The sequence below is a fragment of the Oncorhynchus masou genome, chromosome 1 (assembly GCF_036934945.1).
Source record: "Oncorhynchus masou masou isolate Uvic2021 chromosome 1, UVic_Omas_1.1, whole genome shotgun sequence".
NCBI lineage: Eukaryota > Metazoa > Chordata > Actinopteri > Salmoniformes > Salmonidae > Oncorhynchus > Oncorhynchus masou.
In genome coordinates this window covers 49,264,288-49,286,169 of record NC_088212.1, presented here as the reverse complement: position 1 = coordinate 49,286,169, position 21,882 = coordinate 49,264,288, and the positions used below count along the sequence as shown (strand labels likewise).

Below are 21,882 nucleotides of genomic sequence, written 5' to 3'. Positions count from 1 at the left end.
GGACTAGTATTATCAGAGGACCTTGGAGTACGTTATTCTGGCTGGAATTGATGCTCTCCTGCCATGTTAAAAATTATTGACATAGTAGATTCGGACGGGACTACAGATGTGGTATTTTGTGCTCGTGCACATACCCCAAACTTTTGAACGGTAGTGTAACTTAGAAATGTCCTTGTTTTTGAAAGAAAAGCAAATTTTTTGTCTATTAAAATAACATCAAATTGAATAACATCAGAAATACAGTGTAGACATTGTTAATGTTGGCATGAGAAAATGTGAGAAAATGTGCTTTTCTTTCAAAATGGTAGTGTAATTACATTACTGATCTCCCCCAGTAAAATAAATCCCGTCCGAATAGGGCACAATAGAGCCTGACCTATAGCACATCATAATCACATCAATAAATTGGTTATAACAATCTGAACACCATAACACGTGACAGAAAAATGGATGCCGAGGATGTGACAAAAACTCGGGGGGTAAAGGGAAAGTTGTGTAGAATCATTTTGACTAAGGTAAGGAGCAAGCGCTGATCATAGACCTAATTAAGTTGGAGTTTCCTTTCCTCACTTTTCCTAGAAAATAAGGCAAGGGCTGTTTTCCTCCTCTGCATTGTTCTCAACACCAATATGCTTGTTAAATTTGCTTATATTCACATAGCAACATGGTCTAGAAAAAGGCGCCAATTCAACAGCACACTGATGTGTTTCTGAACTGCGGACAGCGGCCAATATCCAATGCAGGAGGAAGTGCATTTTATATCAAATAACGTTATTTTTATTAGTGTGGCACCATTGTTATGTAATATAACCATATACAATTTCAGTAGCACGTCTTAGACTGATGGACCGTGTCATCCCCACGGCCTCCTCAATGAATCAGTTCACTCAGACAGGTGTTACATACACCATGATATTTAAAAATATATATGTTTTGCTACTGCTCTACTAAAGAAATCTGTCTGTCAACAGCCTATCGACCAAACAATCAACGAGTCGACTCACAGGGGTCTGCCCTAGTCCCATTCCATGTTTGTATTATTTCTAATGATTGTCTATCATTATGTGCCATCAGGGTGATTGCCCACGAAACTCGAACAAAAGAGGACCATGTTTCTTTTGATTTTCACGGATTTTATCCATAAAAGGATCCTTTGGAAGAAGGTATGATTAAATTATTATTTGACATTTGTATCTTAAAGCACAATTGAGAAATAATTAATTTAAGTTTTGGCCTTACTCAGGAACTACTTTAGACACCATAATGTTTCATCTGCCATATGAAGCTTTACCACTTGCTCTGTAATATGAGTAGTATTTTGATATATAAAAAATATTTTATTGCATTCATTTATGAATAAAGATCAATCTAAACATGAATATTGAAAAACATTTTCCAATATGTTGTTGATCATAATATAAATCTACAGCAGGGGTTCTTATTTTTTTTTAGCTCGAGACCCAAATGAGAAATGAATCGTCCTCCTGTGACCCAAATGAATTATAGATGTATTCTCATAACTCGCGATCCACCTCTCACATGCCCAGGGCCCACTTTGGGTCCTGACCAATAGTTGACGAAAGAAAACCTGATCGACAGGCATATTATATCAAAGTTCCCAAGTGGGATCTCACCTAGTTTTAGAGTTATGATAAAAATTGCAGCATTATGATCCAATCCCCTTGTAGCACATACAGATTAAACATGAAGTCTTAAAGGAGGCCTGGGTAAGGTCAAACTGTCACAAATGTTCCAACTTCAAATAAAGGAATAGTCCACACAAAACCACAAAGTCGTAAGATTTACAACGTTAAATAAGCGGGAACAAGGTTATATATGTGGGAACAAGGTTATAACAAGGTTCGTAGCAGCATGTGAAAATCTGTTGCAGCACAAGTCGACTACAAAACCCATAATTTAAAGCTATCAATTTAGGAGTCCACAATCTCATGTTCAACTTGCAGTTCCTCTCAGTCTGCCTCAATGTGCAGAGTGCAGACGTTGCTAGCTATGACAACGGCCCTTTCCTACAGACCCACAGGGAGCATTGTGTGATAGAGTTGAATCATTTGGTACACTGTTTAGATTGAGGATATCTAACTGAAATATATACTTTGTCATGACGATATAAAACAGATGATGGTGATCTGGAGTGCAAGTAATTGTTTTAAAAGCGTTATGAAATGTTATGTCCCCCCCCATCTCCAGTGATGAGTACCGTATATGTATGACGCGTTCCTACACAATTTCCTGATTTCACAGACAGACCACTTAAAAGTTAAAACATGGTGAAAATAGTTATTTTACCCACTCATAAAAATTTGAAAAATTGACAGGAGTTTAAAGAGTTTATTTTCTGGGGGTGGATTATCCCTTTAATTATTTCTCAATTATACTTTCAGACACAAATGTCAAATATCTGTCAACAATCCTTCTTTCAAAGGACCCTTCTATGGATGCGATTTCATGAAAATCCCCCAAATCATGGTCCTGTTCGGTGAGGAATCACTCATCATAAAGCTACTGGACAGTGACGACTCAAGTAGGTCTATGCCACTTCCTGACACGGACCTCCATGCCTAGACAGTCGCTAGGTTGGGGGGGTAACTGATCCTTGAAACTAGAGAAACATTAATTCTACAAAGCATCAACAAAACTGCCATCAAGGCCTCAACTAGGCCAGTGAGAACTTTTCACTTGCCCATCTCTTGCCTATACTATTCTAGTCCATTTGGCAGCCTGTTGCACATTGTGAGCTCTGAAACACAGGTATCTTTGTCAAGCAGTTTCTTGTTGTGGTTCAGTTGTCCACTCACATCCCGTAGTCTCTTTTCTCTTCTTTTCCTGAACCAGTTCTTCCTTAGAATTGGCACTGTTTTCCTCAATGCCCTCTCTCAATGAGAGACACACAGTGCCCTGAAATAAGTTCCCACATGCTGTACCTTGCTGATGTGGTAACGAGCTGCATGTCTTGGTCTCTCTAACATCCATTGCTTTTTCTGTGTTTTGGTGGTGGTAATGAGTCCACTTAAAATTCTATTGGACCAAAACAATAGTTCCAGTTCAAGTCAGTTTTGCTCTCTTGAATTAGGATATATTTCTATTGTCGCATTCAACACAAGTACTCTACGTGAATTGCCAAACTGCTCTGCATATGAGAGACAATTTTATCTGAACTGAATTTTCAATGAACCACTAAAACCATGCATGCAAAGAATGGGAGGGTGAGTAACCTCAGTTCAAAAGGGGGAGGAAGAAACAAATGCAAGGGAGCTTTAAAGCATTTAGGCAACAGACAGAGAAAGGAGAGGTTTATCCCTGAAGAAGCCGTAACCATTAGTGACTGGAGAAGGGCATCTGTGAAAAACACCAAGAAAGAGTAATAGTTCACGACTTACGTAAAAGTTTCCGCTGCTTTTTCTGCAAACAGGACTTGACGTATCGTTCAAGCTCACGAAGGGTTGAGGGTTTGAGTGTCTCAAAGTCTATCTCGATCTCGTCTGGATTGGAGTCACGCAACGATGGCTCCCGGGACTGGATGATGTGAACCACCCTGCCCAACTTCTCACCCGGAAGACGGTTGATGTCAAGGCTGAGCTGGCGCTTCTCATCGTACGACATGGGAAGGGATGGCTCCTCTTCTGACTCGTTGTTCGCCACCACCACCTTGGACCCTTTCTTCGGTTGCCTGAAATTGTTTTGGTCATATTTGTTAGGCCTACAGCTTTTGCCCCTCTCAGGATGTTCAGCTTAGCACTGAGAGAAGTTCAAAGAACAGATGATTCGTGACAGACTGACATGTCTGGATCAGGCTACATGGGGATACGAGTTAAAGTGTTAACACAGCAGTGCGTAACACTGTTCAAACAATGATTCATCCAAAAGCAAAAGTTACTGGCAGTATTGAGCAAATTACTTGTGATGCTCAGGACAGTGTGATGAATTACGAAACACAGATATGAAAAGACTGGGCAGTAGTACCTGGTAGCCACCACCATGTTGTTTGGTTTCCGGGCTGGAGCCTTTTTCTGATTAGCTGGCTTGACTTGTGGTGCTGACTTGGGTTTCTTCTTGTCATCAGCCTTCCCCTTGTCCTTCTCTTTCTTCTTCTCTTTTTCCCTTTTCTCCCTTTTCTTTGGTTTACTTACTGGGGCCTGTGACAGAACAGCCAGCTGTTCGTGAACGGCCTTCAGCTGAGGAGAAAAGCAGAGTCAAGAGTCACCTACGAGTCCAGATGTTGGTGTATGCAGGGTGAAGCTGATGGAGGGACTGGGGCAAGATACTGGGAGTGATGGCAAAATACAGGCATCGATGGTTAGCTTAATGTGTGATGTTGGCACGTGTAACCTGTTGCAGAGAATTTGCACCATTATGTCTGGGACCATCTCATGTCACAATTATGACAGTGATATTAGTTATATTTTAGCCCTGGGAGGGACATTTTCTTTTCCCTTTGAAGGAGTCTCATTTTATAGCCAATTCATGCGTTTGCTTGATTTACTTTTGTTGCATCTTGAATAAGATAATACATAAATCATCCTCAAGTTATGTGCATTAATTAATGGACTACACCGTACTCGTTTCTGCAAATCTTCTCAAATGAAAGCTCAAAATATTAATAGAGGAAACAATCAAGTGTGTGATGTGTATAATGTACATTGATTTATCTCAGAAAAACAGAATACTGGCATGCAAATTAGGTGTCTCGATAAATAATTTCCCATTGGCCTGGGGAAAAAGCAGTAGGAAAAGCACACCGGGGCCACCCAGCCTGTACTGTAGCTATCTAACACTTTAAAACAAGACGCACATGCTGACTCCCCATTGCTTTTTGAAGAAACAAGTATGTAATATAGAACAAAAAAAAAATATATATATAATAACTTTGAATTGTGAACACCCTAATAAAACACTGACATTTCCTGGTCTTCAGCACAACAACATTGGTCTTTTTTATTCCACTTGAAAAAAGGACAAAATATTTTAAGTGAAGCTACAATGCGGAAAAAGCATTTGAAATCATTGCCAGAATCATAAAATTAAAAAAAAAAAAAAAAAAACACTAACACTATCACCATTCGCCACCAGCCAACACTGTCACAGTTTTATTTACAAGATACACATGGTTTACATCGTCCGACGAAATGCTTACCACCATGAAAACTAACATTTCCTATGAAAAAACAACACTAAAATAATGCAACAATGGAGGGAAAAAGTAACTATCAACAAAATCTTAGAAAGGACTCTAGGCCGACATGACAAAGAGCAAGCTGACTACTGAGGGAAAGATCATCTGCTAGGGATGGACAATAGTTTGAATACTTTAACACGGAAAATTGTATTGCAATATCCATGTTACATTGTAACATACTACAAAGATATACCATCACATTTCAAATGATTAATAAAACAAACTCTTCAATGTAGTTTTTATGACATGAGCCCCAAAAAAAGACTGGCAGCCGACGGGTAGCATTCAGTGGGTAGCTTGTTTTTAATGTTGGCCAATCAAAGTGGCAAAAAGGCTCAATGTAATTAAAAGTTAGAGATATTAGAAAGAGTAGGCTACAACGAGAAACCAACAGGTAAGCTGTTTAATCTCAATGGGGTTGGGTAGAAAGCGCAGCATGTACAGTGCATTCAGACCCCTTCCCCTTTTCCATATTTTGCTACGTTACAGCCTTATTCAGAAATTGTTTAAATATATATTTGATGACATCAATCTACACACTACTCCAAAGCAAAAACAGGTTTTTAGAAATTTCTGCAAATTTCTAAAAACTTTAAAAAACTAAATATTTACATACGTGTTCAGACCCTTTGCTATGAGACTCAATAGAGCTCAGGTGCATCCTGTTTCCATTGATCATCCTTGAGATGTTTCTACAACTTGATTCGAGTCCACCTGTGGTAAATTCAATTGATTGGACATGATTTGAAAAGGCACACAATTGTCTATATAAGGTCTCACAAGCCATGAGGTCGAAGGAATTGTCTGTAGAGCGCCGAGACAGGATTGTGTCGAGGCACAGCTCTGGGGAAGGGTGCCAAAAACATTCTGCAGCATTGAAGGTCCCCAAAAACAGTGGCCTCCCTCAACAGGGCGGCAGGGTAGCCTAGTGGTTAGAGCGTTGGACTAGTAACCGAAAGGTTGCAAGTTCAAATCCCTGAGCTGACAAGGTACAAATCTGTCGTTCTGCCCCTGAACAGGCAGTTAACCCACTGTTCCTAGGCCGTCATTGAAAATAAGAATTTGTTCTTAACTTGCATAGTAAAATAAAGGTAAAATAATAATAATAATTCTTAAATGGAAGAAGTTTGAAACCACCAAGACTCTTCCTAGAGCTGGCCGCCTGGCCAAACAGAGCAATCAGGGGAGAAGGGCCTTGTTCGGGGAGATGACTAAGAACCTGATGGTCACTCTGACAGAGCTCCAGAGTTCCTCTGTGGAGATGGAAGTACCTTCCAGAAGGATAACCATCTCTGCAGCACTCCACCAATCAGGCCTTTATGGTAGAGCGGCCAGACGGAAGCCACTCTTTAGTCTAAGGCAGAGTTTGCCAAAAGGACTGTCAGACCATGAGAAAGAAGATTCTCTGGTCTGATGAAACCAAGATTGATCTTTTTGGCCTCAATGCAAAGCGTCATGTCTAGAGGAAATCTGGCACCATCCCCTATGGTGAAGCATGGCGGTGGCAGCAACGTGCTGTGGGGATGATTTTCAGTGGCAGGGCCTCGGAGACTAGTCATGATCGAGGGACATGAAAGGAGCAAAGTACAGAGAGATCCTTGATGAAAACCTGCTCTAGAGCACTCAGGACCTCAGACTGGTGTGAAGGTACACCTTCCAACAGGGCAACAACCCTAAGCACACAGCCAAGACAACACAGGAGTGGCTTCGGGGCAAATCTCTGAATATCCTTGAGTGGCCCAGCCAGAGCCTGGACTTGAACCTGATCAGACATCTCTGGAGACCTGAAAATAGCTATGCAGCAATGCTCCCCATCCAACCTGACAAGAGTTTAAGAGGATCTGCAGAGAAGAATGGGAGAAACTCCCCAAATACAGGTGTGCCAAGCTTGTAGCGTCATATCCAAGAAGACTCAAGGCTGTAATCACTGCCAAAGGTGCTTCAACAAAGTACTGAGTAAAGGGTCTGAACACTTACATAAATGTGATTTCAGTTTTTACTTTAAAAAAATATATATAAATGTGCAAAAAAAAAATCCCATATCGCCCCCCCCCACCACCAGCCTCCTCTGTTTTATGGGATGGTAAATAACATTGGGGCTGCAACAAGTTAGTTAGTCTTGGCTGTAGCCGAGTTGCCTTGGCTAAAGTTACTTGGTCTCTCTCTCTCTCCCCCCTCCGTCTGCTCGGCTTGCTCCCATCTCACACACAATGGCCCATCCGCAGCTGCAGCAAAAATCGATCTTCAAATAATATTTTTGCAGGAATCTCCTTGCGAATGATTTTGCCGAAGACTGTATCACTGCCGGGCTGGGCAACCTGAGCTTTTGCTATCTCATCCGCCTGCTGGTTTTCTGTTATACCTGATAATGAATTGCACCCACCTGGTGTCCCAGGTCTAAATGCAGCAGTGCTCAGATGAAAAACATTTAAAAAACACATGTATTTTGAATATCCGGATATCACACATTTGATTTCAAACCCCCATCCCTACCATCTACCAAGCACACTTACAATCCGTTTCAGTGCTGGTCCCTCTACCGCTCTTTCAACAAGGTGCAATACAAAAATATAAATAGTTTTGTGGGGACGGGGAAGTAAGAGATAAATCACCTGAAAACGTTTGGCACACCCGTTTTTTTTCCCCGCCCTGTTACCATTGGGGTGCTCCACAGTGATTTGCTGGTAAGAAAGCCAAAGGGGAAATCAGTGGACAAAGATAGAAAACTCCAAAGTTCATGTTAACATCCTAGCAGCACAACAAACTATTTCATCAGAGCTAAATATTGTCACCATTGGTATGAATGAAATGTAAAACATTGCTCTAAAATGTGAGCTCTACAGTTACAGTATGCAAGCCATGATACCAAGATATTCTAACAGTTTGTGGCGGTAGAGGGTTAACTATGTCACTTCTACTGTGGATCTCTCTCTGAACATCATGTAGTGGCTTTGATTTTTAAGTGGTAGCGGTCTAAATCTGATGTGGGGGACGAAGGGGGCATCTCCCTGTTCATCCATCCACAGGTTTTGGATCTTGGTCCTTGGTTGTGAGAACCCACCTGTTCCGAACCCACCTGTTCCTGCAGTTCGGCGAGCCGCGTGGCCCGCTCCTCCTCTGAGTCCGAGCTCTCCGAGCTGGAGGTGTTGCCGCTGCTCTCACTGCTCTCTGTACTCTTGCTTACCACCGGCGTGGTGGAGGGCTGGGTGGCGTCAACGGGCTCGTCTGGCATCTTGGCAAATCGCATCTCAAACACATCCTGAGAAACAAGAAGACAAGGGGCAGTTCAACCGACAGTGCTCCAATGAGGTGAGTTAAAGATCTGATGAACTTTATCCTACCTGTAGCTTCCTGGCCATGGCTACAACCTCGTGGTCGGGGGGGTTGTACTTGTAGCAATTTGAGAACATTAACCGGACGTCCGTCGCAAAGCTTTGGGCATCTTGGTAATCTTGACTGTCAATTTTTTTCTGTGAACACAGCGCAAACAGTCAGAGTCTTATTACTGAGAAAGCTCTCTCTTCAAAACTCAAAAGCAAATCTACTAGCAAAACAAATGTAATCATCCTACCCTTAGCTGTTACGGTGTCGACTGTCGTTCAGGGACAGATTTAATCACGAAATTAAAAAAACAGGGTCAAATTATTTTCTTCCACCAAGTAAACAGCCAGGCTTTGGAGGGCAATTTAGAAGAGTTAGGAGTGAGTCGAGGGAGTGAATAGGGGACCTACTTTGACAGTGCTGAGGTCCATGGGGTGCTTGATGATCTCATGGTAGTCATGCAGTTCTAGCGCCTCCGCATCTACAGGCTTATAGAAAGGCCAAGCGTAGGCTGCGTGCTTCTTGGAGAGCATCTCCTTCAGGATGAAGTCGCAGTGCTTGAGCTGCTCGCCGGGCTTGCCTTTGCCACCGAGCAGTGGCACCTCTCCGTCCTCGGTGCCCTTCTTGGGGGGCTTGACGGGTCGCACCGTGCTCTCCCGCCTGGATGAGACTTTCCCCTGTTGGGATTCTAGGAGCTGGGTAGGGGAGTCACTTCTACTGGCCGAGATTGCTGAGGTTGTTGGAGTTGTTGTGTCTGCTTTCCGCTTCACCCCCTTTTTCTGTGAAAATGACAATGGCCAAACACAAAGACATCAGTGGCTTGCTTCTCTTTATCAAGACATGGCATATTCAACATTTTCTGATTTCTAATAGATTACATCCTAAGACAACATTTTGAGGAGCAGAATTGTAAAATACGTTCCACACGAAATCCCATTAGACTGTAGAATTAAATAAAGACCCCCGGGAGAGACCAGTCTTCCTGGACTTAACATTACATGTTTTATATAATTCAAAAAAAATTACATACAGTTGAAGTCGGAAGTTTACATACACCTTAGCCAAATACATTTAACTCAGTTCACAATTCCTGACATTTAATCCTAGTAAAATTCCCTGTCTTAGGTCAGTTAGGATCACCACTTTATTTTAAGAATGTGAAATGTCAGAATAATAGTGGAGAGATTTATTTCAGCTTGTATTTCTATCATTACATTCCCAGTGGGTCAGAATTTTACATACACTCAATTAGTATTTGGTGGCATTGCCTTGAAATTGTTTAACCTCTTACACCTATGGTGGCGCCATTTCATTTTTGGAAGAAAAACGTTCCCGTTTTAAACAAGATATTTTGTCACAAAAAGATGCTCGACTATGCATATAATTGCTACTGTTCGAAAGAAAACACTCTGACGTGTCCAGAAATACAAATATCTTCTCTGTGCGTGCCCTTTAACGTGAGCTTCAGGCAAAACCAAGATGACTTGGCATCCAGGAAATGACAAGGATTTTTGAGGCTCTGTCTTTCATGATCTCCTTATATGGCTGTGAACGCAAGAGGAATGAGTCTGCCCTTTCTGTCGTTTCCCCAAGGTGTCTGCAGCATTGTGACGTATTTGTAGGCAGATCATTGGAAGATTGACCATAAGAGACCACATTTACCACGTGTCCGCCCGGTGTCCTGCGCCGAAATTGGTGCGCAAAAGTCACCTGCCAGTATTTTTCCATGGGAGAAAAGAGAGAGAAGCAAGCTTCCACGAACTGCATGTCAATGAAGAGATATGTGAAAAAACACCTTGAGGATTGATTCCAAACCACGTTTGCCATGTTTCGGTCGATATTATGTAGTTAATCCGGAAAAAGTTTCACGTTGTAGGTGACTGCATTTTCGGTTCGTTTCGGTAGCCAGGCGCAATGTAGAAAACGGAACGATTTCTCCTACACACAGACGCTTTCAGGAAACACTGCGCATCTGGTATGTGGCTGGGAGTCTCCTCATTGAAAACATCAGAAGCTCTTCAAAGGTAAATGATTTTATTTATTTGGTTATCTGGCTTTTGTGAAAATGTTGCGTGCTACATGCTACACAAAATGCTATGCTAGCTTTGCATACTCTTACACAAATTAGTCAACTTCTATGGTTCAAAAGCATATTTTGAAAATCTGAGATGACAGTGTTGTTAAGAAAAGGCTAAGCTTGAGAGCAAACGCATTATTTTAATTTTATTTGCGATTTTCAGAAATCGTTAACGTTGCGTTATGCTAATGAGCCTGAGGCTTAGTCACAATCCCGGATCCGGGATGGGGAGTTTCAAGAGGTTAACTTGGGTCAAACATTTTGGGTAGCCTTCCACAAGCTTCCCACAATAAGTTGGGTGAATTTTGGCCCATTCCTGCTGACAGAGCAGGCGTAACCAAGTCAGGTTTGTAGGCTTCCTTGATTTTTCAGTTCTGCCCCAAAAAATGTCTATAGGATTGAGGTCAGGGGTTTGTGATGTTGTCCTTAAGCCATTTTGCCACAACTTTGAAAGTATGCTTGGGGTACTTGTCCATTTGAAAGACCCATTTGCGACCAAGCTTTAACTTTCTGATTGATGTTTGGAGATGTTGCTTCAATATATCCACATCATTTTCCTTACTCGTGATGCAATCTATTTTGTGAAGTGCACCAGTCTCTCCTGCAGCAAAGCACCACCACAACACGATGCTGCCACCCCCGTGCTGCACAGATGGTATGGTGTTCCTTGGCTTGCAAGACTCCCCTTTTTCCTCCAAACATAACAATGGTCATTAAGGCCAAATAGTTCTATTTTTGTTTCATCAGACCAGAGGACAATTCTCCAAAAAGTATGATCTTTGTCCCCATGAGCAGTTGCTGTAGTCTGGCTTTTTATGGCAGTTTTGGAACAGTGGCTTCTTCCTTGGTGAGCGGCCTTTGAGGATATGTCAATATAGGACTCGTTTTTACTGTGGATATAGATACTTTTGTACCCGTTTCCTCCAGCATCTTCACAGGGTCCTTTGCTGCTGTTCTGGGATTGATTTGCACTTTTCGCACCAAAGTACATTCATCTCTAGGATTTGCACTCCTTCCTGAGCAGTATGATGGCTGCGTGGTCCCATGGTGTTTATAATTTCGTACTATTGTTTGTACAGATGAACGTGGTACCTTCAGGCGTTTGGAAAATGCTCCCAAGGATGAACCAGACTTGTGGAAGTCTACAATTTGTTTGTCTGAGGTCTTCACTGATTTCTTTTGATTTTCCCATGATGTCAAGCAAAGGGACACTGTGTTTGAAGGTAGGCCTTGAAATGCATCCACAGGTACACCTCCAATTGCCTCAAATTATGTCTATTAGCCTATCAGAAGATTCTAAAGCCATGACATAATTTGAGAGAATTTTCCAAGCTATTTAAAAGGCACCGTCAACTTAGTGCATGTAAACTTCTGACCCACAGGAATAGTGAGACAGTGAATTATAAAAGTGAAATCATCTGTCTGTAAACAATTGTTGGAAAAATTACCTGTGTCATGCACAATGTAGATGTCCTAACTGACTTACCAAAACTATAGTTTGTTAACCACTCTTGGATAGTGGGCAGTATTTTCACGTCCAGATGAAAAGCGTGCCCAATGTAAATTGCCTGTTATTCAGGCCCAGAAGCTAGGATATGCATATAATTGGTAGATTTTGGATAGAAAACACACTAGATTCTAAAACTGTTAAAATAATGGCTGAGTATAACAGAACTGATATGGCAGGCGAAACCCCGAGGACAAACCATCTCCCCCCAAAACAATTCAGCCTACCACTATTTTCAATGGCTGTCACTTTTATTATAAGTCCAAGTCCTCCTAAATTGCAGTTCCTAGGGCTTCCACTAGATGTCAAAAGTCATTACAAAAGAGTTTCAGGCTGTTTTTTGGGGGGGAAATTAGCCAGAAATTCAAGTTTTTCTCAGTGGCTCCCATTTTGACTGTAAACAATAAACAAATTAACATTTACAGTGGCTTGCGAAAGTATTCACCCCCTTGGCATTTTTCCTATTTTGTTGCCTTACAGCCTGGAGTTAAAATAGATTTGATTTACACAACATTGAACATTCAACATTGAACATTTGATTTACCACTTTGAAGATGCAAAATATGTTTTATTGTGAAAAAAATAAATATATATATATATATATATATATATATATATATATATTCACCCCCCAAAGTCAATACTTTGTAGAGCCACCCTTTGCAGCAATTGCAGTCTCTTGGGGTATGTCTCTATAAGCGTGGCACATCTAGCCACTGGGATTTTTTCCCCCATTTTTCAAGGCAAAACTGATCCAGCTCCTTCAAGTTGGATGGGTTCCGCTGGTGTAAAGCAATCTTTAAGTCATACCACAGCTTCTCAATTGGATTGAGGTCTGGGCTTTGACTTGGCCATTTCAAGACATTTAAATGTTTCCCCTTAAACCACTCGAGAGTTGCTTTAGCAGTATGCTTACGGTCATTGTCCTGCTGAAAGGTGAACCTCTGTCCCAGTTTCAAATCTCTGGAAGATTGAAACAGGTTTCCCTCAAGAATTTCCCTGTATTTAGCCCCATCCATCATTCCTTCAATTCTGACCAGTTTCAAATTGCTGCCACCACCATGCTTTAGGGTGGGGATGGTGTTTACAGGGTGATGAGGGATTGGGTTTGTGCCAGACATAACGTTTTCCTTGATGGCCAAAAAGCTAAATCTGACCGGAGTACCTTTTTCCATTTGTTTGGGGAGTCTCCTACTTGCTCCATGGGATGTTCAAAGTTGTGTATATTCTTTTTTAGAACCCAACCCTGATCTGTACTTCTCCACAACTTTGTGCCTGAACCGTTTGGAGACCTCATTGGTCTTCCTTGTGCCCCTTGCTTAGTGGTGCCCCTTGCTTAGTGGTGCCCCTTGCTTAGTGGTGCCCCTTGCTTAGTGGTGCCCCTTGCTTAGTGGTGCCCCTTGCTTAGTGGTGCCCCTTGCTTAGTGGTGCCCCTTGCTTAGTGGTGCCCCTTGCTTAGTGGTGCCGACTCTGGGGACTTTCAGAACAGGTGTATATATACTGAGATCATGTGAAATCATGTGACACTTACATAAAGTCCACCTGTGTACAATCTAACTAATTATGTGACTTCTGAAGGTAATTGGTTGCACCAGATCTTATTTAGGGGCTTCATAGCAAAGGAGGTGAATACACCACTTTAAACAAGTTATTTTTTTCATTTCACTTCACCAATTTGGACTATTTTGTGTATGTTCATTACATGAAATCCAAATAAAAATAAATTTAAATTACAGGTTGTAATGCAACAAAAAAGGGAAAATGCCAAGGGGGATGAATACTTTTGCAAGGCACTGTACATATTTTCACAAACACTAATGACATCACACTTGCTCAGACCCACATTCACACCCAACGCTGTTTCCAATACCTGAAAGACTTTCTGGACTTACTTTGATGACTGGCTGTGCTGTGGGAACCACAGCCATCATGGAGGCAGCGGGAGACACAGCTTGGACAGGGATAACAGAGATGATGGTTGGCACTGGCGTGGCTGCTATGACAGGAGTCTGACAAACAGGTGGAGGGGAGCTGGGATAAGTGGATGGGGTTGAATCTGTTGGCTCAGCCTCTGCTTGGCTGCCTGAAAGGAAGACGCAGGAAGCAAACTTTTGTAAGTGACAGACATTTCCCCTCAAACAACTTTTCCTCAGCGCACAAGTCCCTCCCAACTGTGAAAGGATGGAGTTACCTGCACTAATAGGCCCTCCTGGTTTGTGGGCAGCTTTAACTTTGGGGGCCGGTGGTAGCAGCTCCACCTCCTCCTGAGGCATTTGAGCCACTTTCTGTAAGAAGATTTTCTCCAGAGCTTGGGCCATCAGCACAATGTCATCTGTAGGCTGTGGGAATACAAGAGGGAATGAGTTATGGGTCAAGATGAAGGCGAAGGTCAGACGGAGCACCTGATCAAAATTATCACAGTTACAGTATCAATAATACCTAGAAAGGTGATGGGGCGCCTCTAGACAGAGTAGAGAAAGTGTAAATACTTTTCAAATCCCAATCCTCATCTTGATAAGTCAAAATAATGTACACAAGTTAAAATCAATGTCACTGGAAAACTGTGTGTGTACATGTCAGTTTATGTGATCCTGTGAAAAAAAAAAGGAAGTATGCACTTTGAACTACTTGTTATTGCTGGTTTTTGTATTTCGATTTGGAATGAATGGTAAAGGAGAATTTACCTTGTTGTAGATGTAACAGTTGGTAAACATTGTGTTGAAGTCCTGCATGCACTCGCTGGCGCTCCAATAGTAGTTATTCTCTAGCCTCTTCTTTATTGTTCCCATGTCCATTGGGCTTTTGATAACTTTATGATAGTCCTATATGGCAGCATCAATTGGAAAAAAACGTTCAATATGAGGGAGCAATAAAAATAAATGGCCAGGAAATAAACATGTTTTATGATGAATGTTGAACAATGAGGGGTTCATCCTTTCACACATCGTAATGTTACTACTACTTAGGAACCACACAAAAATGTACATAAATCCACACAGAGTATTTACATTCAAATATAAGAGCCTACTTCTACCCAGAGGCAAATGTAACATTAAAGCTAGAATCCCTAGCTGTTACATCCATTTCTGGACTTATAAATGGATGACATATACCCATTGATGCTTTGAGAATATCTTAAATGCCTCATGTGCTTATTTAAACTGTCATACCCTATTAGAACCCAGAATATAAGCTTGTTTTACTCCAATGTTTGTCAAAGTAAAATCTAAACAAACACTACATAGCCTCAAAACATGGTTTAAGGTCCAATGCAGACCTTTTTATTTCAAAATAAAATAATTTCTGGGTAACAACTTACTTTACACCTTACTGTGATTGTTTTCAATTAAAATGGTGAAAAAGAAACAAAAATAACTTCTTAGCAAAGTGGCATTTCTCAAGAAGTTTGCTAGGACTGTCTGTGGTCTGAGTGGGGAGGGGAGAACTGAAAATGAGCCGTCATGGGCGGAGAGGTTTGGAACTCTTTCTCATGGGTCTGGCACCAGGCAGGCCAAAACTTCATCCCACCAAAACAGTCCTTTCAGTACAAGGGAATTATAATTTTCCCAGCATTTTCACAGATTCTAGCATTTAGTCTGTTAGTCAACCGAGATTGTTTTAGTCGAGCGGGAACAAATAATATAAACTCAGTAACAAAAGAACGTCCCTTTTTCAGGACCCTGTCTTTCAAAGATAATTTGTAAAAATCCAAAGAACTTAATTGAAAAGGGTTTAAACACCGTTTCCCATGCTTGTTCAATGAACCATAAACAATTAATGCATCTGTGGAATGGTCGTTAAGACACTAAGCTTACAGATGGTAGGCAATTAAGGTCACAGTTATGAAAACTTAGGAGACAAAGAGGCCTTTCCACTGACTCTGAAAAACACCAAAAGAAAGATGCCCAGGGTCCCTGCTCATCTGTGTGAATGTACCTTAGGCGTGCTGCAAGGAAGCATGAGGACTGCAGATGTGGCCAGGACAATAAATTGCATTGTCCGTACTGTGAGACAGGTAAGACAGCGCTACAGGGAGACAGGACGAACAGACTGAGGGCTTGTGGCCCACATGTAACAACACCTGCACAAGGTACATCAAACATCACACCTGCAGGACAGGACTGCCCGAGTACACCAGGAACGCACAATCCCTCCATCAGTGCTCAGACTGTCCACAATAGGCCTGGACTGAGGGCAGGCCTGTTGTAAGAAAGGTCCTCACAGACCACCGGCAACAACGTTGCCTATAGGCACAAACCCACCGTCGCTGGACCAGACAGGAATGACAAAAAGTGCTCTTCACTGACGAGTCGCGGTTTTGTCTCACCATGGGTGAAGGTCGGATTCACGTTTATCGCCAAAGGAATGAGCGTTACACCGGGATCGATTTGGAGGTGGAGGGTCCGTCATGGTCTGGGGCGGTGTGTCACAGCATCATCGGACTGAGCTTGTCGTCATTGCAGGCAATCTCAATGCTTTGCATTACAGGAAAGACTTCCTCCTCCCTCATGTGGTACCCTTCCTGCAGGCTCATCCTGACATGACCCTCCAGCATGACAATGCCATCAGACATACTGCTCGTTCTGTGCGTGATTTCCTGCAAGACAGGAATGTCAGTGTTCTGCCTTGGCAAGCAAAGAGCCCGGATCTCAATCCCATTGCGCACATCTGGAACAGGTTGGATCGGAGGGTGAGGGCTAGGGCCATTCCCCCCCCAGAAATGTCCGGGAACTTGCAGGTGCCTTGATGGAAGTGGGGTAACATCTCACAGCAAGAACTGGCAAATCTGGTGCCGTCAATGAGGAGGAGATGCACTGCACTACTTAATGCCACTACTTTTGATTTTGACCCCCCCTTTGTTCAGGGACACATTATTCCATTTATGTTAGTCATGTCTGTGGAACTTATTCAACAACTGAGACAAACTGAACCTTGTTTTGGTCATACAAATATTTACACGTTAAGTTTGCTGAAAATAAACCCAGTTGACAGTGAGAGGACATTTCTTTTTTTAGCTGAGTTTTTAAAAAATCCATTAAAAAAAATCTGTTGTTTCCATCTACAATAGTCATTTACAACATTAACAATGTCTACACTGTATTTCTGATCAATTTGATGTTATTTTAATGCCACACAGCCAGGTCCATGCCACACAGCCAAATCAATCAAGGTGTGGATGGACGACCACCAGATCAAGACCCTGTCATGGTCAGCCCAATCTCCAGACCTGTACCCCTATTGAAAACCTCTGGAATGTGATCAAGAGAGAGATGGATAGTCACAAGCCATCAAACAAAGCCGAGCTGCTTGAATTTCTGCTCCAGGAGTGGCATAAAGTCACCCAACATCAATGTGAAAGACTGGTGGAGAGCATGCCAAGACACATGAAAGCTGTGTTTGAAAATCAGGGTTATTCCACCAAATATTGATTTCTGAACTCTTCCTAAGTTAAAACATTAGTATTGTGTTTAGAAATTAATGAACGTATTTCTTTGCATTATTCAAGGTCTGACAACACTGCATCTTTTTTTTGTTATTTTGAACAGTTGTCATTTTCTGATAATAAATTATCTAAATAACAATATTTTTATTTGGAATTTGGGAGAAATGTTGTCAGTAATTTATAGGATAAAACATAAATGTTCATTTTACCCAAACTGGCAACATTAGATGAGTAATGGCAGAATATACGAAAGCCAGCAGGAGAGGGAGGAAAATAGTAGGGTCAGGTTACATTTTTTAAATTCTGGTTATCTAGATCTCTGGCGCACTCTTGCGGCATTTGTCTTATTTCATCAAACCGTAAGCTTAAAGCATCAGACAAGCGCAATGCATATATTTGATGTTATATGGAAAAATACACTTTAAAAATGTTTACCAGTAAATTGGTCGAAAAAACAGACAACTTTTGGTGGACCAAGGTTTTTTTCTGTAGGGGACAGCACTACTAGCTTAAAGGATCTGCTTCTACCTATTACTAACTCCCAATAACAAAAGAGAAAACTACGGAGTGTGGACTCGACTTACAGCAAGACATAATTTGATGGTATCCACAGGCGTATAAAAGGGCCACGCAAACTGATGTTTCCATAGAGTCTTCACCACAACATTCTGCATGTACTGTAGTTGGTTAGTTTTCCTGCCAGGCTTGTTGGGGTTGAAGAACTCTGGTGGCGGTGGATTAACAAGCGTCGGGACGGCCGCAGGAACAGCCGACATACTGGCAACAGGAGAACACTTCTTCCCAGTTCTGCAAAACGTCTGAGTGTTTTCAATGGATACTTTGGTCCTCTTTCAGCTCCTTATTCCTCCAGCAGTACACACATCCCATCTCATGACCTGAGTGTCTGTGCCCTGCAAAACAAAATAAACAAATATTGGAATTAGAAAATGAAGGGAGCTGCAGTTCAGAAAATATGAGACACTCAGAGTTCAAGATAGCATCCTCACAGACAGAGTCAATTAGGCTAACATTTTATGACAAAGACTAAGAGCTATCAGGTGGTAGCTAAATTATAAACAAAAAAGTCATTAATAAAAAAAAATGTGAGTACACATTACATCTAGCCTAAGTAATATAGCCTGCACAGACACCTGATCACTTAGCATTTGTAAAATGGGCAAAGGATTTAGCATTTAGCTGGGCAACAGCTAGCTAGATTGTTACACCAGATAATGTACCCCCAAAAATTGGTATCCATTACTGGGAGTTACAGGTTAGGTATTGTTTGCTATACAAAGAGTGGGTCTAATCCTGAATGCTGGTTGGTTAAAAACGCATTCCAGCTGGTGTCTATTCCACAAATTTACCGCCTGCTAAATCTATGACGTTTGTATAAATCTTACTGTCTGTCTCGCCAACATTTGCAACACAGAATTTGAATATTGAAACTATCTCCAACCGTCTCATAATAATGAACGTGTCGGGGTCGGGAGGAGAGAGGCAGGCAGCGTTTCTCAGCCTGTAGAAATCATGAATCAGCTGCCATAGTTTTTATGGATATATACAAAGAAATGTCAATTGAAAAAAAGGTATAAAGAAACGAAGTGCATCTAGTTTGCGGTCTTCCAGACGACACCCGTGCCAATATATCCTCCAAACACCGGCTTCACGGGCATTATCATTTACTGTAAGTTTAGCACAGAGAATTTCCGACCGACCTTAACAATACTTTCTTCATTCTCAATTCGCCCAAAATGTAGAATCTAAAATGTCCGTGTCCAGTTGCAGGTGGAGCGTTAGAACTAAGAAAATGCTCCATTATTAAAATAAATGTTTTGCTCCATGAAGTCATCCAACAATATGTACGCTGCCATCTTGTCCATTTCAAATATTCTCCTATTAATCGAGACAGGTGGGTGTCCACCTCAAAGTGCTGCATGTCATGACAGCCCTGTCTCGATCAATGAGAGAACACTTGAAAGAGACAAGATGGCAGTGTATACACATTGTTGGATTACTTCATTTATTTTAATAACGGAGCATTTTCAAAATTCAAACGGACCCCCTGAAACTCATTTTATGAGACTCCCGTTTCCACAAATCGACAACGAAGATTGTATAGCCAATACCAGTTTAGCATAAAATTATCTTGCAGCTTCTGTATAGGCAAACCTGTAATTACATTATATGGTGTTACAATCTGTAGCTACACTAAACAGTACCAAACCTGTAACTCCCAGTAATGGATACCAACAATATTTGGTTAAATCACATCTGTAGCTAGGCAACAACGATGCAGAGATAAAACATTCCCAAAAGCACCCCCCCCCCCCCCATGTTACGTCCAAAATCGGACACGCTTAGCAATTAAAATGCATATTGCTAAATGTACACAACTACTTATCCACCCTTTATCTCACAAAATAGTAGCTATTTTACATGTAGCGATGGTGTGCATGATGATTACGTAGCATCACAATCTATTCCTTTAAAAAGATGGCGGGCAGGGCAACGCAATGCTAGCTTGCTAACTATCCTCTCAATCGGCAAAATCCTAAATGTGCATGCCATGCAAAGAGCTAGCTCGCAACGTACATACTCCACTAGTTCGCGTGAAGTAGCTACACCTAAAAGGTTGAGTGGTGTATTATAGAAGAGCTGAACATGATATAATTAGATAGACAGCTTCCCATTTACACTTCGCATATGATAAATGTCGCTTAAGCTACTAGCCTAACAATTCCTAGCTGCTGTGTATTGTTTCAAGGCGCCGAGCGGGCCGGCCGAATCGGAAAACAACCTAGATTGAGTGTATTTGAGAAACACTTAGATATGTATCCTGTCCTTTAAATTACACAAACCAGAACAAAATAACATTTTACTTTATCACTCTCTCCTCAAATGGCTCCAGTGGTGGTTCGCTCGCAGTTTTCAGGTACTTTTTATTTCAGCGAAGTAGCTAGCATATTAGATGAGTTATCAGCATAGAGCTAGATAGAGGACAAATATTCTTTGTATCTGTTCCATTATAGCGTCTGTGGCAGCGCCATTAGACTATCTCCAATGTGAAGAGGTCAATTTTCTTCTTCACGATTGGCTAATCACTATGAGGACCCGGTTGGACATGACTACAACAGGGTCACCAGGAGGGAAGAGCCAAAGAAATTGAATTCCAACCAGTTGACCACATTAAAATGGTGGAAGCACTCATTGGCGCTAATAAAGCATTTTGGCCATTAGATGCCGCTATCATTCTTTATGGTCATCAGCTGTCGGCAATATCCATGCGCAATTTCGAGCAGCATCATGGTCCTTGTTGTGTTTTGATGGTTAAAGCATTTAGAATTGGAGGTATGTCCCTAAATTACCTACTACATATCCCAAGATGCACCTCCTTATTGCACAAGCCATGTTTTGGCTAAACATGTCGTCATGAAGGGAAAGGTATTGTTCGAAGCTGTCAATTGGCTTTGAAACAACATTATTAAATATAGACTCCGATATTACCCACAATTATACATAACTTATAGGAACAATGGATTTAAAGTAAATGTGTCCGATAGAATGCTGTAATTGAACAACTCCCTGCATTCCCAGCAAACAAGTCTAGGGAGAGAACGTGTTTCTAATGTTACCTGTAATGTTTCCCTAATGTTTTACACGGAACCCAAACCAGCTGCTGCGCGCGTGCGCTATCGTGCATACATGTATTTTGTCCCCCCTCCACCAAACGCGATCACGACACGCAGGTTCAAATATCAAAACAAACTCTAAACCAATGACATTAATTTGGGGACAAGTCGAAAAGCATTAAACATGTATGGCAATTTAGCTAGTTAGCTTTACCAGAGATGGAAAAGGAAGTGAGAAATCCCACTCGCAAGTTTTTTCTGGTTCATATAGAGTCACTGAACGAAGCAGACCAGACCCAGTTGCTAATGCATTGCTGCCTATGGGAGAGCCACCCCCTTAAGCAAACCGGAACTTATTTTTTTTTTCAATGGTAAATGTGACTCACCACCTGGATTCGGTCTTATGTAGCAACAATTATTGAATTTCTGTTTTTTTACATTGGATAAAGTTGAGACAGCTACATCATACCGTGCATTTGAGGAAACAATTGGAAAGTAATTCTGCTTTGAAAGTTGATCAACTTGTAAACTCACTTTTGAGAAAACTGTGTTTCAATGTTTTGGTACTACTATTGGAGAACCATTCTTTGTCTACACCCATTCAGCATTGTAAGGGTTGATCTGACCATTCTGTACTAATTTGCCAGCTACTTCAAGACACTTAAGAGAGAGAGAGAACAGCTCACTGAACATTATTAAGCAGAGCTG

General features: G+C 41.6%; 1 protein-coding gene across 6 annotated transcripts in view; it reads right to left on the bottom strand.

The window, feature by feature from the left end:
• The window catches only part of LOC135545805 (bromodomain-containing protein 3-like), a 29,106-nt gene extending 7,626 nt beyond the window's left edge, over window positions 1–21,480 (bottom strand). For 2 of the 6 annotated variants that reach the window (XM_064973705.1, XM_064973713.1), the window contains exons 1-11: window positions 20,425–21,020; window positions 18,127–18,453; window positions 14,784–14,921; window positions 14,291–14,438; window positions 13,992–14,182; window positions 8,926–9,294; window positions 8,536–8,664; window positions 8,256–8,453; window positions 7,807–7,875; window positions 3,982–4,193; window positions 3,399–3,688 (exon numbers count right to left, since the gene is read on the bottom strand). In XM_064973705.1, coding sequence (XP_064829777.1) covers window positions 3,399–3,688; window positions 3,982–4,193; window positions 7,807–7,875; window positions 8,256–8,453; window positions 8,536–8,664; window positions 8,926–9,294; window positions 13,992–14,182; window positions 14,291–14,438; window positions 14,784–14,921; window positions 18,127–18,318 — 1,936 coding nt within the window. In that variant the 5' untranslated portion in view covers window positions 18,319–18,453; window positions 20,425–21,020. Of the gene's footprint in view, window positions 1–3,398; window positions 3,689–3,981; window positions 4,194–7,806; window positions 7,876–8,255; window positions 8,454–8,535; window positions 8,665–8,925; window positions 9,295–13,991; window positions 14,183–14,290; window positions 14,439–14,783; window positions 14,922–18,126; window positions 18,454–20,424; window positions 21,021–21,388 lie in introns of those variants that run through there. The other 4 variants (XM_064973722.1, XM_064973730.1, XM_064973739.1 and 1 more) reach the window with 4 other exon arrangements.
• Window positions 21,481–21,882: the final 402 nt, after the last annotated feature.